Source organism: Plectropomus leopardus, chromosome 23, assembly GCF_026936395.1.
Source record: "Plectropomus leopardus strain MGB_pleo_1.0 chromosome 23, ASM2693639v1, whole genome shotgun sequence".
NCBI lineage: Eukaryota > Metazoa > Chordata > Actinopteri > Perciformes > Serranidae > Plectropomus > Plectropomus leopardus.
In genome coordinates, this window is record NC_142198.1 from 19,484,704 (window position 1) to 19,499,747 (window position 15,044).

At 40.1% G+C, this 15,044-nt stretch overlaps 1 protein-coding gene across 6 annotated transcripts in view; it reads left to right on the forward strand.

Moving 5' to 3' along the window:
- Positions 1–10,143, forward strand: part of pcdh7b (protocadherin 7b) — a 158,519-nt gene extending 148,376 nt beyond the window's left edge. For 2 of the 6 annotated variants that reach the window (XM_042512090.2, XM_088073737.1), the window contains exons 3-4: positions 3,941–3,959; positions 6,154–6,292. In XM_042512090.2, the coding sequence (XP_042368024.1) occupies positions 3,941–3,957 (17 nt within the window). In that variant the 3' untranslated portion in view covers positions 3,958–3,959; positions 6,154–6,292. Of the gene's footprint in view, positions 1–3,940; positions 3,960–6,153 lie in introns of all 6 variants that reach the window. The other 4 variants (XM_042512087.2, XM_042512088.2, XM_042512089.2 and 1 more) reach the window with 3 other exon arrangements.
- The last annotated feature ends 4,901 nt before the right edge of the window (positions 10,144–15,044 follow it).

Genomic DNA, 15,044 nt, shown 5'->3' on the forward strand with positions numbered 1-15,044 from the left:
GTGTTTGGCCTGTGACGGCCCAGAGGCAGCCATGCTGTCTTCTCCACTCAATCTGCTGTTTCCCTTCTCCCAGGCCCTGACCCTGCTATACTCAGCACACACTCTCCCTCCTTCTCTCTCTCTCTCCTTTATTCTCTTTACATCACCCCTGTCTTCGTCCTCCTCCACATGCCCTCCTCCTCCCTTCCTGCTCTGATCCCTATCTGCTGTCCAGCCAGCTGCAATGTCTGTCAAAGACACAGCGCAGACAAAAAAATGCACGCAGGCACATCACCTCTGTTTTGTCTCCTTTTCCCTCCCAGTCTCTTTTTTTTCCTCGCAGTACCTCAGCTGTTTGGGTTGAATCTGCCGGCCGGAAAAAGACAGGCCAAAAGGTTGTGGAGCTTCAGCGAAATATAGAGAGGAGGAAGTGATGGTGCAGGGGATGCTCAAAAAGCGCTGGTGACGCGGACGAATGCGGACTGGCATGTGGACTTGCTGACATGCTACAGGGAAAACACAGTGTACAGTACTATGACACAAACAAACACACTAAACTTTAAGTGCCCAGAAATGCCCACGCAACAGACATTAGTGTGCGTATGGCCAGAAGCGATGACAGTCTAAGCCTCCATTTTTTTTCTCCCCCCTTACCACTGCAACATCTTAGCGAGCGCTAAAGACGCCGCATCAAATTGCTACTGTACCCCGGCAGTGGAGGTTCTTTGAAATATCCCAGAGTGTAAGCTAGTCAGCTGATAGGGTGGCTGACTAAAGCCTGCTAAGAAAAGCCGCAGCTCAACCAGTGCAGCCACTGGCCCACTTTCAGGCTGCTTTCTTGCACAAAGTCTTCGCTATAGACACAGTGTGAAGCACAAATATCTCGGAGCGCGGCTCTACTGCGGCGTCTTGCCGGGTAATCATCACTTCGGCAATGTGCGAATTTTGTACATATGGAATTACATCTCAGGGAAAGCTGCTGCTCATCAAAGAGTCTCAAAATGACCTCAAACACACACAAAACAGCCACAAAGTGACCAAAAAAGAAACACAATGATGTCAGAGGGACACAAAATAAACACAAGGATACACAAAATGACAACGAGAGACAAAGCAACAAAAAAAGACACAAAATATCATCTAAGAGACACAAAATGACTACAAAGAGACGCAAACTGACCAAAAAAGTCACACAATTACCTCAGAGATCACAAAGAGACACAAAATGACCACAAGGAGACACAAAATTACCACAAAGAGACACAATATGGCCACAAGGAGAAACAAACTGACAAGGACACACAAAATGATTACAATGAGACACAAACTACCAAAAGAGAGACAAAATGACCTCAAAGACAAACAAAATGACCAAAAAAGACAAAAAGTCTTCAATATAGACATAGCATAAGGCACAAATATTTCAGAACTCAGCTCTACAGTGGCGTCTCGCTGGGTAATCATCACTTCAGCGGCGCGTGACTTTTGTCCATATGGAATTACATCTCAGGGAAAGCTGCCGCTCGCTCCGCTCTGCCCGTCGTCCCCCTAACTCATCTGCCAATCACTCCCTGATCCACCATTGCCACCTCTCTCGCTCTTCCAGAAGCCTCTTTTGAGCGAATTTAAAAGATGTCTAATGGCGTTATGGGCCATTATGAGCATTGGCCGCGCTATGCCACCGGTTTTCTGGCTCCCAAAACAACAAGGCCTGAGCCCCGGGGACGTAACCTGGTATGGAGGGCCTCCTTCTTGCTGGGCTCTCAGTGTTGCAGCGAGGCTTTTTAACACAGCCGAGTGACCCACTTGTATTGTGCCACATTATGGTTGATGGTGTGGGCTTGCGGGATGTTTGTGAATATGTAACAAAAGCCTGCTACAGTGCTGCATGTGCTCTTAGGGCTTTTCTTTGAAGATATTTTCTACGTCCTGATTTCTGAATTGGGTCTTGAAAGGGCCCATGGATATGTTTGGGAGCAATGTTGCGTGTCTTCTCCACAGAAATACTCGAAACAATTACAATTAAATCTATCAGCCATATTGAAATGCAATTGCGTTTATTCTGATGGCTCACATTCTTAGATTTTAAAGCAAAATCTGAATCAAATAAGCCAGCAAGGGTTTGTGAGGGAATCCAAAGAGCAATGTTTTTATTTTTGCTAAAATAAAACACGAACTGATACATGTTGATTGGAAATTAGAATGAATTATCTACAGCTATTCCTAAACAAAAAGGATAAAGGATAAGTTCTGCCGCATTAGTTCCATGTTTTTGTGTCTGAGTGACTAATGGGAGCAACATTTTTTGAATTAGTCCAGTATTGAGTAGAACACTGCAATTTACACCTTTAATACTGTACATGTCCACTAGTAGTGCTCGTTTTTGCCACTGACAGGCTCAATTTGTAATAACATTCATTAAAAGTGCTTCTTATTGCTACTGAGAGGTTCAGATGTTTCTAACAACTGTTGCACAACATCATGGCAAGGATCCCTGCAGAGATAGACCTTTTAGTGAGCTCCAAAATTGCTATCACCAAACCTACCAGACTCTGTTTAAACAAAGAGTAATGTTAATTTAATGTCCATAATGTTTTCAGACACTTAGAAAAACAACCTGAGGCTGTCAGTGGCAAAAAATAGCACTTTAAGTGGACGTAAATTGATGGTAAAAACAAGCCCCAATGGGTAAACTGCATCCTCAATACTGAACCTATTAAAAAAATACAAAAACAAAAACAACAAAGACAAAAACATGGTAAAATAGGGTCCAAGTCCAAGTTGTAAAATATCAAAATTCCCCTTTAAAGTACTCATCCAGAATGAAGAAGACACTTGCGTACTGATTTGTCCACAGCTAACGGACAGATGGATTTAAGTGGTTTTAAAGTACTTATATTGATGGCCCCACCTCAGGGGGAGGTGACTCTGTTGAAGACAGAAAGAGAAAAAAACACAGCATTTCTTGCTTTGATATAGCAGCCCAGTTCATTAGCTCAGTGGGAAACGTCTTCATTTTTACCAACCCCACAGAGTCAATGGACCATGGCTAGGAAATAATCAGCCTCCTTTCGGCGCGCACAACACACAGAGCACCGGCTAACTACCTCGACAGCTCACTGCGCATGGCGGCGGCGGGGACGTGATGCTGAAGGTTGGCTGCTTACCCCACAAGAGCTAGTGATTTTTTTTTTCCCCCCACCAATTTGTCTGAATGGGGCGAGGAGGCAATTGGATGAGCATTCAGGAGCAGGGCGCAAGCGGGGCCTCATGAGAGCTGCCGTGCATTGTGGGTAGCCTGATGGCTCAATCGTAGGTGTAAATGAGAAAGACAATCAGTACCTGGGATCCGCTTGTCTCTTTGATGGCTGTGTTTGTCAAGTTGTAGAATAGGGAGGGAGAGGAAGACATGATCCATCGCCACTTTTTATCATTTCACATCGCATTTTGTTGCCTTTCTTCTCATTTATTTCACTATTTACATTTCATTAAACACAGCCGCTCAGTTGTTTGGGCTCACTAATGACAAAAACTTATTTGATTTTTCCATCAAGTGGCAGTTGCTCCCCGAGGCTTTAGCTATATATTGACTGGCAATCATTAGCTGATGCTTTACGAAGGTAATTTGTGACATGAAAATGGATTCTGATAGGTATTTAGTGGAAAAAGGATTTCTGGCGCAGGAATGGCACTCTTGAAGTAATATGTTTTGCTGAAAGGCATTCAGGGTGATTCATTTGTTGATTAAACACTCGAATCAGTACATTCTCCCTGTCTCCTCTTCCTTTGCTGTCCTTGTCTTGGCCGCATTGTGTCCTCAGCCATGTGTCTGCTCTGCATAACACTGTTGTCTTTTAGTTTCCAATGCTGCTCAAGGTTCACCATACAATATATATATCATAAAATATTTTATTGCATAAGTGCAAAAGAGTGATTTCTGTTCTATTTTTTTCTTTTACAGGAGAAAAAGAGCATTAAAAGTAAGCCATGGTCCAAACTCTTGGTTTTTGTTTTTTTTCTTTAAATATGGGCAAAGGCATGCTTGGCTTGGTTTGCACTCACCCTCGCTTTTGCTTGATTTTGGTTTCCCATACATCAGGTCATGAATAAATTACATCTTACATCTCTATAACATTGATCAGGGGCGTTTCGAGGATTTGATGAGATGGGAGCTTTTTTTTTGTTTTTTTTGATGAACAAACTGTTTTGATGCTTTTTTTTTACGCACTCTAGCATCGTATTTAAGTTTCTTTTTCTTTTCTTTCTTTTTCCAGATAATTTATGAATTGTGATGAGGAGAACATTAGTAGTTTAGTGCAGTTTCAGTCGTAGATCTTTATTTTAATCATGCAAAATGAAATGGGAAATTGGCTTGGATATAAAATAATTGATGGTTTAAGGATGCGGTGCTAACACTCCCCAGCGGCAAGTGTGTTACTCACTTTCAGGTTTTGAGACTAAATACACGATAGAAACCTACAAAATGTTAACAAAAGTAAGATCCTCACACCTATTTTACTTATTAAACACAAAAATACAACTGTACACCTTTTGAATTCAGCTTTCTCTCGGTAACAGTGGACTGACTGCCTCATTAAGTCTGTATAAAACACACTATTCAAACTCTACACGAAAAAAAACAAACATCTTGTTACTCGCAGAAAATCTAGTTAGTAAATTGTTTCTACAATCATCAGCTCCAGTTTGGTCAAAATAAATCTTCTTGAAAAAATAAACTTCTCCCTCCAATACCAGGTGTCATGGTGTCTTTCTGCTAGACTTAAAATTTATTTGCACAAAACAAGACAACAAAAAAGAAGTCAAGGTTGTGCAGGTGAGATTAAGAAGCCCAGAGGGGTTTAAAAGGAATCTCACCTCAATAAGGATAATAAACAAATACAAAAGTCATGTACGTCATGGTGGTGCATGCTGTGCACTATATATACAATGAGTTTAATATAAAGAGGAGCGCCTGTATTTATGATGGTATTGAAAAACATACCTTTGGGATTTCTAAATACCCTGGTATACTGTAATACCACCCAAGCCGAGTAACTAGTTACATTTATTAAAGTACAAGTATGAGTGGAATGACAGATAATTAGATCTGGGGCTTATTCAAAATGATTTTGTGCCTATTCTTATTTTTTAAAATATTTGTAGCCTCCGTATCTAGATCCAGGGCTATTCATAAAACATTCAGGGCTGAAGCCTCAGACACCCAGGACTAATCACGCCTCCAACATTGGTACTATGGTCGAAACACTTGGTTTAGGGCTGTTTCCTCCTTCCTTGGTTTGGCATATTTGGGAATTCTCTTCAACTCTTGAACTAGTCATTGACAGTCTGTCAAACCTGTTGTCCTGCTGTAGCATTGTAAGAACATAATTTGCTTTCCACAATAATACAGTAGACGTAGTTAATCTGAGGCCAGCTCCCAGCTAGGTAATTGGTTAAGACCCCTATTAGTGGATTTAAGAGGATATCAGGGCGCTTTAGCCACACAAAGCTATTAAGCTACTTAGATCAGGATGTGATTGCCGTCTGTCAATCACCAGATAAGAAAACAGGGTGTTGTTGGTGCTCACAAACACACACAGACTGAAGAGTGTTTTAGAACTCTAGATCAGACTGAAAAACACAAACTGACCTCCTTCCCTACTCTCGCCATCGCTGCCCCCCTCCCTTTCTTCCTCTCCCTCCCTTCCCCTCTCAGCACAAACACGTTTTGAAGCATGACATTATTTCAACTCTGATTCACGCCACTGTTTTTTAGTTTGGGGCTGTTGTCGTAGCCAGTGGAGTTTTCATCGTTGTTTTCCCGTTTCTGTCATGTGGTTTCTGCATGGAAAAAAAACAACAACAAAACAAAAAAAATGCAATTTTATCCGCACAAGCTTAATCTCCTCACGAGTGATAAAATTCTGATTTGCATTGGCTGTGACAAATAGGTGACCATCGTGACATTGTTTTTTTACCTTCTCCATTAACATTTAGATGCGGTGATTAGGGAGAAAAATACAAATTCACGCATCTAATGAAGGCATAATAACCATGTGACACATACCACACCAAACACTAAGTGCTAGGAATTGTTAGTTTATCATTAAATACCCCACTTTAGTGAGACAAACAGTATCATTTACTTCTTTTTTCTCCGTCTGCTTCCTCTAGACTCCCGGCCTTTGCCTGACGTAGCCATGACTGGCAAGTGCACCCGGGAATGTGACGAGTACGGCCACTCGGACTCCTGCTGGATGCCTGTGCGCACGTCGCCTGAGCGACGGCCATCCAAGTCAACCACCAACCCCCAACAACCAAAGCTTTCCACTTTCATGAGCGGCAATGGCAGCGGCAGCAGCAGCGCCGAGCAGCCCGGCAGCCAAGAGACCCTCGCCATGGCCGCCATGGCCAACGGAGACCCTACAGCCGCTCACATGATGGGCGACCGCAACCGCAACTTGCTCAACAAGAAGATGGCTTCCTCCTCCTCCTCCTATGAGGCTTTCGGTTCGCCTTCCTACGGCTCGCCGGGAAGCGTGGAGGAGACGCTGGGCCACCCCACCGAGGAGATCCCTTTGGCGCCCACTGGGGAGTACAAGCCCACAACCTGCGGTACTCTGACGCGGCGGGAGGTGTACCTGTGAGCTAGGAGACGCACCACATGGCATTACACTAAGCGTAGCTGCTTACCCACCACCGTTACAGCTCTAGAAGCTTTTACCCTTGTTCTGCAAGGTTAACTTTCTCCAAAGACTTTGATGACAGCTCCGTAATGAAACGTGGATACAAACACAGTTTTTAAAGTGCTAACTCCGGCCATGACCTGGGAGAAAGAAGGAGGAGGAGGAACTGTTGAGGGGCGTTGCTGGGATATTTTACTGGCGAGTCGGGCTCTTGGGACATGATCTGCTGCTTGACAGTCAATCTGTACAATAATCATTTTACATATACATGCATGCATTACTCTCCCTTTGCGTCCCCTATGAACGCCCCTGAAGATGTACAAAAGAGACTTTTTGTGTTTTTTCTAGAAGCTGTACATGTGGACTATTTTGACTTCAATGTCTGGTTTGCCTTTTTTTTAATTTCCGAAGTGCGGCCATGATGTTCAGTGGTTGCAACATTATATTGGACACAATGTCTATGGTCTCTAGCACCCTGAGCTATGGATCTATGGAAACTTGACTGTTTGCAATCTGACAGCTGACCAAAACTTACCATGTTTGAATCTTAAAAGGACGGGAAGCTTTAAATACCCAGAAAACACTCGTCTCTCTTGTAACGGAGACTCTCGGATGAACATTGGAGCCAATGGAATTTTGCTGCAACTGTTTCAGACAACGCTGGTTTGACGAACATACTGATTCTACCAGTGAGAGAAGTCCATCATTGTACATAAACATTGGACCACGGCAACAACGCTAACCGCTCTCATATCCCCTGCCCTTTTGTCTTGCTACCTTCCTCTTGTTTGTTGATTGGCGCGACCAAACCCTCAAGATGCAAAACCCTAGAGCCATGATCTATCGCCGCATCGGCTGGCATGTGTCGTGCATATTCGGAATCACCTCAGTGGGATGTTTATATCGACTTGTAATACCCTGATTTTTGCAATTTCACATATGCAGACACACAGATTTAACTGAGGCCAAGTGGCACCGCCGGACTGAAAATCCTGGGTAAGCACACAGCGTGGCATGCCGAGATTAAAATTACGGAGGTGCAGTTGAAATTGTATGTGTGTATGGGCCCCCGATATGCAGTATATAGTGTGTGTGTGTAGGCTATATTTAGTGTATACTGTAGATGTACACCGATAATAGGCTTAGGAGGGCGTAAACATGGCCAAGCTGATCCTGAAAACAGCTGCAAGGACAGCTTTTTACTGTTTTTTTCCTTTCTTGTTGTGTGATAGACTGAGCAATAAATATCATAATGTACACGTGACCAACGACTTCTTTTTCACTTCTCCTCAAGCCTTCAAGGTGACATCCTTGTAGGGGTCCTTTTTTTAGTAGATGTTGCTTTCCATAATGGCATCTTTGAGCACGAATGTAAGAATCAGCTCAATGGAGAACAATCAAAAACGCAACGTCTGTAACTATATCGGGAGTTTTTTTTTTTTTTAAATTACAGGCTGAAAAATGGTGAAACCAAAGCTTCGTAAACAAGATGAAGCATTCCCCCCGTTAACACACAAAAATACCTTTTTGTTGGGGCTTTAAGAACACATCACATGAAGGATTTTTATCACGAAGGATTGAGATAAGAAAACACACGACAATGTCTGCCTGTCTACGGTGGTGTTTCTTTTCTCGCAGCTACAACTGAGGCGCAAATCTCACGAGTGTAATAAAAGCAAAAGAAAATCAGATGCAATGGAACTTTTTTTGTATGTTAGCAAAACCCCTTTGGTTTTTTGAACCGGAGCTGCTTTTTTCCGCATCCCGGCGATCTAATAGTCTGTAAGTACTTACTCGTTGTTCGAAAGAAAGTGCTCCTATACTTATCAACTGTATACATGAATATTTACTTTTTACTGCACGTTTAATGGGAACTTACTTCACTTACTGAGAAGGAAAAAAAAACTGTAAAACAAAATGTACAAAAAAATCCCTGTAAACATGGAAATCCACCTTGTTGCTTGCTTTTGTTATACCTAAAGAAACATGTAGTACAACTTAGTACATCTTTTTATTTTTTGATCATATATCACCACACAAATCCAAAATCTTTCATATGTTTTATATTTTTTATCTTGTATTTTACTTTGTAATCCCATATTTGTCACACTTTTAACAGTCAAAAACCGTGGAAATGATCATGACGATGTACTATGTGTTTAACTTTTTTTTTTCTTTATCTGGTGCCACTTTGTATATTTAGAGTGCTTCTGAAAAACTAAAAAAAATGTAAAAAAAAAAAAAAATACTAGAGTGAATGCAAATATGCAATTGTGCCTTTTTATACCAATTGGTATGATTAAATGTTGGTTCGGAATGGTGCATACATAACAAAATTGGGGTGACATTTAAGAACGGACTGAAAAAATAATACATTTGCATATCTTAGATGAAATCCCATGATGTCAAAAGGCTTCTCGGAGGACAACCGGTCAAACGTCAGTGAGCCCTGTAGGTCTACTCGTTCACTGATCTTGTTGAAATATCCATTCCTAGCATAGTGCATTACCGAATGAGTACAGGTACATTCAAAAAGTTGCTTGTTGGTAGTAATAATAATGATATAATGGATTTTTTTGTCGTGTTTCACTCATGTACATGTATGACATCAGAGGTCAAGTAACCTTCTTTGTGCATGAAACAAGCTCTAGGACTGAATATAGAAGCATAGAGAGATAGAAGCGGCGGGAAAGGGAGAAAAAAAAATTGCTTGGAGACATTTGACTGCTCGGAGTTGAGGGAGCCTAGAGATAAAAATGCTAATGTGACGGTTTACTAGGAGGAGTGGAAGTAGGGTGAAAAAAAGCTGCAGGGGGAGAGTCGCTGACAGAACACACACCTCGGGATGTGCCGAGCGGCGCAGCACTCATGCCCGGGTTTACAGTATATGCATATCAGTCGGTGATGAAACCCTTTCCTACAAATAAGATGATGTTTGCTATGATACTGTGAGGTGATGCATTGAATTTCTAGATCAGATGGGAACAAAGACGCTGCAGAGTGAACCCCAGACAAAAAGAGGAGACATGAAAGAAAAAAAATGCCATACATTGGCATCTATTGAATACACTGAGTTTTTTCACTGCTGCTAAAAAAACACTTTTTTTTTTTTTAACCAGAAAACAGGAAGTACCTGCCATCGACATGTTTCCATCTTGCCGCCCGAGGTGTGTGTTCTCCACGCTCTCCTCTATTCGTATAGCCTTCACCGTGTGTAATGAGATTTGTAATATTAACCATTACTATTTGTCCTGCGACTTGGATGTTGATATAGAATTTGAGGAACAAATTTATCATCGTTTAATATGAGTCACTATGCACGCAGCTTAGCTGAACATGGCAAAGTGTATTGAACGCAAGTCCACTTCTATTTATGAGATATTTTACATAATTTAATTTGCTTTTGTACAGGTTTGTGTAAATAAATTGCTTGTCATTTTTGTCTCTGCAGAAATTAAAATATAACATGGTAAAACAAGTCTGTTTGGTTTCATTGTTTTTATGTCTTTGCATTTTGAATTAATAGTATTCATTTACAAGAGTTTAATTGATTAAACCATGATAATAATAATTAAAACGGAAATGGAAACAACTAATTATTTGCTTTTTTAAAAGTCATTGGTGGTAATTAATAGAGCTGCAATGATTAGTCTACCAACAGAAAATTAATTGGCTATTTTGATCATTAATTAATTGTTTAAGTCATTTTTTAAAGCAAAAACGCTAAGCTTTTTCTGCTTTCATGCTTCTTCAATGTAAGAAACTGAATTGCTTTGCATTTTTGGATTTCTAGTTGGATAAAACAAACCATAGAAAGATGTCATCTTGGGCTTTTGGGAGTTTAAGGGCATGTGTAACTACTTAGTGATATATTGACAAAACAATTAATCAAGAAAATAATTATGGATAATGAAAAAAATGGTTTGCTGCAGCTCTATTAATTACCACTCATCTTGCCGAACTAATTGTTGAACATATGTAAACATTAGGGTTTAGGCAAATATTTCCATTAAACAAGTATCCAATGGAATGTAAAAAAAAAAAAAAAAGATTAATGCCACTTTAAGTCAATGAATTATAGTTTAATTGCAAAAATGTTTTTGAGGATTAAATGATCCATGTGTTGTTCTAATTAAAATAAAACCAATTTTACAGGTATAAATGGGTGGTCCTTTAGCGTGGACGAATATACATTGGACAAAAATAGATTTGTATGTGCACAGAAGGCTTAGTTCTCTCAAATTTTGATCACCAATTTGTTTTTGTGTTTGTGTGCACCTTGCCAACATAATCCATCCACCTGACAGATGTGACGTATCAATATGCAAATCAAACAACATCATTGTTACACAGCTGTGCCTTTGGATAGTCACAACAAAAGGCCGCTCTAAAATATGCAGTTTTTGTTTTGACACAACACAATGCCACAGGTGTAGCTAGTTTTGCCACTGATATACTGACTGCTAGATTTACCACCAGTTGTTACCCATGAATTGGTTTTTCATTTCACTACAAAGAGCTGTCTATGATTTTAATTCTGAGAATTTGGCAATACATCCAACCTGTTTAGTAAACCAGCCCAGGACCTTCACATTCAGCCTGTCCACCTGAGAGATCTACAGAGATCAGCCACTGAGATGAGCAACCCTGGGACAGATTCTGTGTATTTATGCACTTGATTGTGCAAACCAACTGTTGCATCATTATGTGAAGGTCCTGAGCTTTACTGGTTACATGTGGTCTGCAGTTGTGAGGACGGTTGGATGTACTGCCAAATATACTGCCAAATAAGAATCTTGTGATGCCACATGTGTGAGGTGGATGGATTATGTTGAAGAACCATCTCACTAACACTGATCTAAATACTTTTGGAACAGAATTTGAGCCTTCTGTGTGCTAGAACAAGTATTAGATACGTTACTTTTACTTATGAAAAATCAGGTTTTGTATTTTTGTTCAGTGTAAATGGATAATATTTGGTGAGTTTTGTGTAATTAATGGAATTAAAAGGAGGTTGTATCCATTGTCAGTTTAATGTATCAAAGGGGAGATAGGTGTGTTATGGAAAAAAATCTTTACTATCCCTTTAAGTCCACATTAATGTGGAACAAATATGTCCAAAACTTAGTCAGAAAGGGACACTCTTTCTCCTTTCTACATACTGTGTAACTTCTTGACCTATGTGCATATATTCATATGTTTTTGAGCATATTTTCCCTGCCTCGCCTTTATGTCTGAGTGATGTATGAGGCGATTAAAGTCTAAGGTGATTAGAGATCCATTCCCTACGCTCTGATTAACCGCAGCCTCTCCAGCACCCTCAGACCACTAATGGCGTCTTAATAGAAAACTACAATACACTGTAAAACCACATCTATAAAATTCAATAATTTAGAAAAAGTTTTCTTCCCGACTGTCAGAGGAACATTAGAGGACGCACAGCGAGAACACAGCTGGAGAAAAACAATGATTTTTTTATCCACAAGCCTGGGAAGTTTTGTTTATGAACGATTTCAATTGAAAATTCAAACGCGTGACCGTTTCTTTCCTGCATGCTTGTCTTCAAAAGATGCCACTTCCAAGAAATACTAGGTTTGAATCATGTTGATATGCAAATGGACTCGCTCATTTTCTTGTCCTCTCTGAAGCATTTTGAATTGCCTGGCATGGAATAATCAGCGGGTAGTATTAATTTTTCTGTTGAGAGAGGGGGAAATTAAGACAAATTAGAATGAATTTGAATGTAATTAATGTTTAGGCGATGCATACCAATGACTTGAGTTTTTTTATGAATAAAACACTGACTGAATACTATGAATACCATAAATAAGAATAAGAACCGCTGTGCAGAAATGACTACAGTCAGTCAATAGTACAGTTTATGTACAAACTGTTATTTTTTTAAATGGCATACATCCATGCTGCAGCGGTATCCGTGGCCCGGAGGGATCATGTTTTGGGGTTGTCCTTCAGTTCCTTTTTGTAAATGTGATATTTCAAGAAAAGCTTGAAGATATTTTCTCAACTTTGGCACAAACGTCCACATTAACTTAACAGTGAACTGGTTAGATTTGGTGTTTGACGGTTAAAGGTTATGGTCAAGGTCACAGCGGCTTTGTATATGTCTCATTTTTGTGAAAACAATGTCCTAAAAACACCTTCGGGGAATTTTCTCAAATTTGGCACAAACATCCACTTAAAAATCTGGTATTCAAAGGTCAAGGCAACTGTTGCCTCAAGAACAGAAATTTGGCACAAATGTCCATTTGGACTCAAGGATGAACTAATTAGAATTTGCTGTCATAGGTAAAAGGTCAGGTCACTGTGACCTTGTCTCTGCCTAATCCTTGAGGATTTTCTTTTTCAAATTTGGCACAAATGTCCACTCAAGCTTAACAATAAACTCATGAAAATGTGGTGGTCAGTGGTAAAAAGTCAAGGCCACTGTGCCCATCTATCTTATTCTTGTGAACATAATACCTCAAGACACCTTGAGAAAATGTCTTCAATTTTGGCCCGAATGTCCACTTAGATTTAACTATGAACTCACTCAAATTTGGTGGTCAAAAGTCAAGGTCACTGTGATCTTGTTTCTTTCTCATTCTTATAAACGCAATATCTAAAGAAGTTCCTGGGGTATTTTTCTCAAATTTGGCACGAACGTCCACTTGACAAAGGAATTAATTTAGAATTTAGTGGATAAAGTTAAAAGTGTGGGTCACTGTGACTATTCAAGACATGTTTTTGGCCAAAACTCAGGAATTTAATTTCTAATTATAACAATATTACACATGAGAGTCTAATATGATGAAATTATAAAGTGATAACATATTTTATCCAAATAGTCTAAGATCAACTACGTTGTGAAATCATAACGTTTTGGAAAAAAACACTTTTCTGGCCATTACTCAATGTCATATCTCAGAAACAGAAGAAGAGACATTTGGTTTGACACTGAATTGATGACACTAATGTGTGAAACTGTGCTGATTGTATAAATCTTCTGTGCTGACGAGGGAAGATGTGGGTGAAGCATCCATGTTTTTTAAAAGACATGGATTTAAACTGTAACTGCAACTTGACCGGTGTCAGTAATTCTAGTTTTTCCGTAAAATATGCATTTGTTGGTGCTATTTGTAAAACTTATCAGGTCAGGTAACCACCAGGTTAAAGTGGTTGTGATTGTGTAGGTGTGAGCGTTTTTCCTGATGGTATCACAACAAAGTGCTGGTTCAGAGGTTCAGAAGCACCTTATACTTTTTCATTGGCAGCAGCAAACACCCTCTGGCAGCCAACACCAGCGATCATAGCTTACAATGCCCTGTTATCAGCCGTCTCCATGCAAAGTTGCAAACAAGCTCCCACACATAAAAACAGGTCTGGCCGTGCACTGACCTCCCATATAGGTTTCAGTGTGAAAGAGATGAGGCCTCGATAATAATCGGGCATTCCCCCGAATCAAAGGTGCATTCTGCGGCGGTGTCGTGTTCAACCGGGGCAGATAGCGTGGGACGGACAGGCAGATAAAACTGTAAGCGCAAGAAGAGAGGAACAGCCTCACTATGCTCCAGGGCAAGACAGATATCAAAGGTGCTATTCCCCAAGCTCTAATATGTAAAGCTAATTAATGAAATCATTGATCACTTCTCCAACATCAAACATAAGGTCTGCCATTTTAATATAAATTCCATTCCCGTTTATGCTCACTGGTGCGAAATAACGACTCAAAATCACATCAGAGGGGAGTTCGACCATAAACCTCAGAGGAAGCTATTTGATATCCACAATTTATGACTTTTTTATTGTCTTTAGATTTTATTTTTCCAGCACAACGGCAGGAAATGGCATCCGAGGAATAGCAGTTAGGGCTTTGTTAAATTGATTTCTATTTCATATTTATTTTACGGACGTGCTGAGGGATTGAGGGCTAACTTTTTTATGTGTTGTGGATGGAACAAATAAACAAGTTCATAAGGAAACTCCTGCAATAACTTTGATTTAATTGTAATCACATAAATCCTTTCAGCGTTTATTTTGCCGGCGATCACACCCCCGAGGATGATGTCATTACATTTAATTTTATTGCTTTCACAGCGGAGACGGACACACACAGAGAAAATGCAGTCACTGCCTCAGCCCATGATCACGCTTGATCTGCTGAAGTCAGTGCTTTCTGATGGAAATTCATGCATTTTGGTGATTTTTTTTTTTTTTTGCAGTTGCTTTGTGTTGCTGTAATTTGAAATATGGTGGAGGTCTTTTTATTGCCTTGACTATTCTGCCTTACAAAGTGAGGTTAAGAGGTGAGGTTAAGAAAAAGGTTTTAAAATTACCAGGTTGTTCTGTAAAATATCAAACCAACAGAAATACTGGGATGGT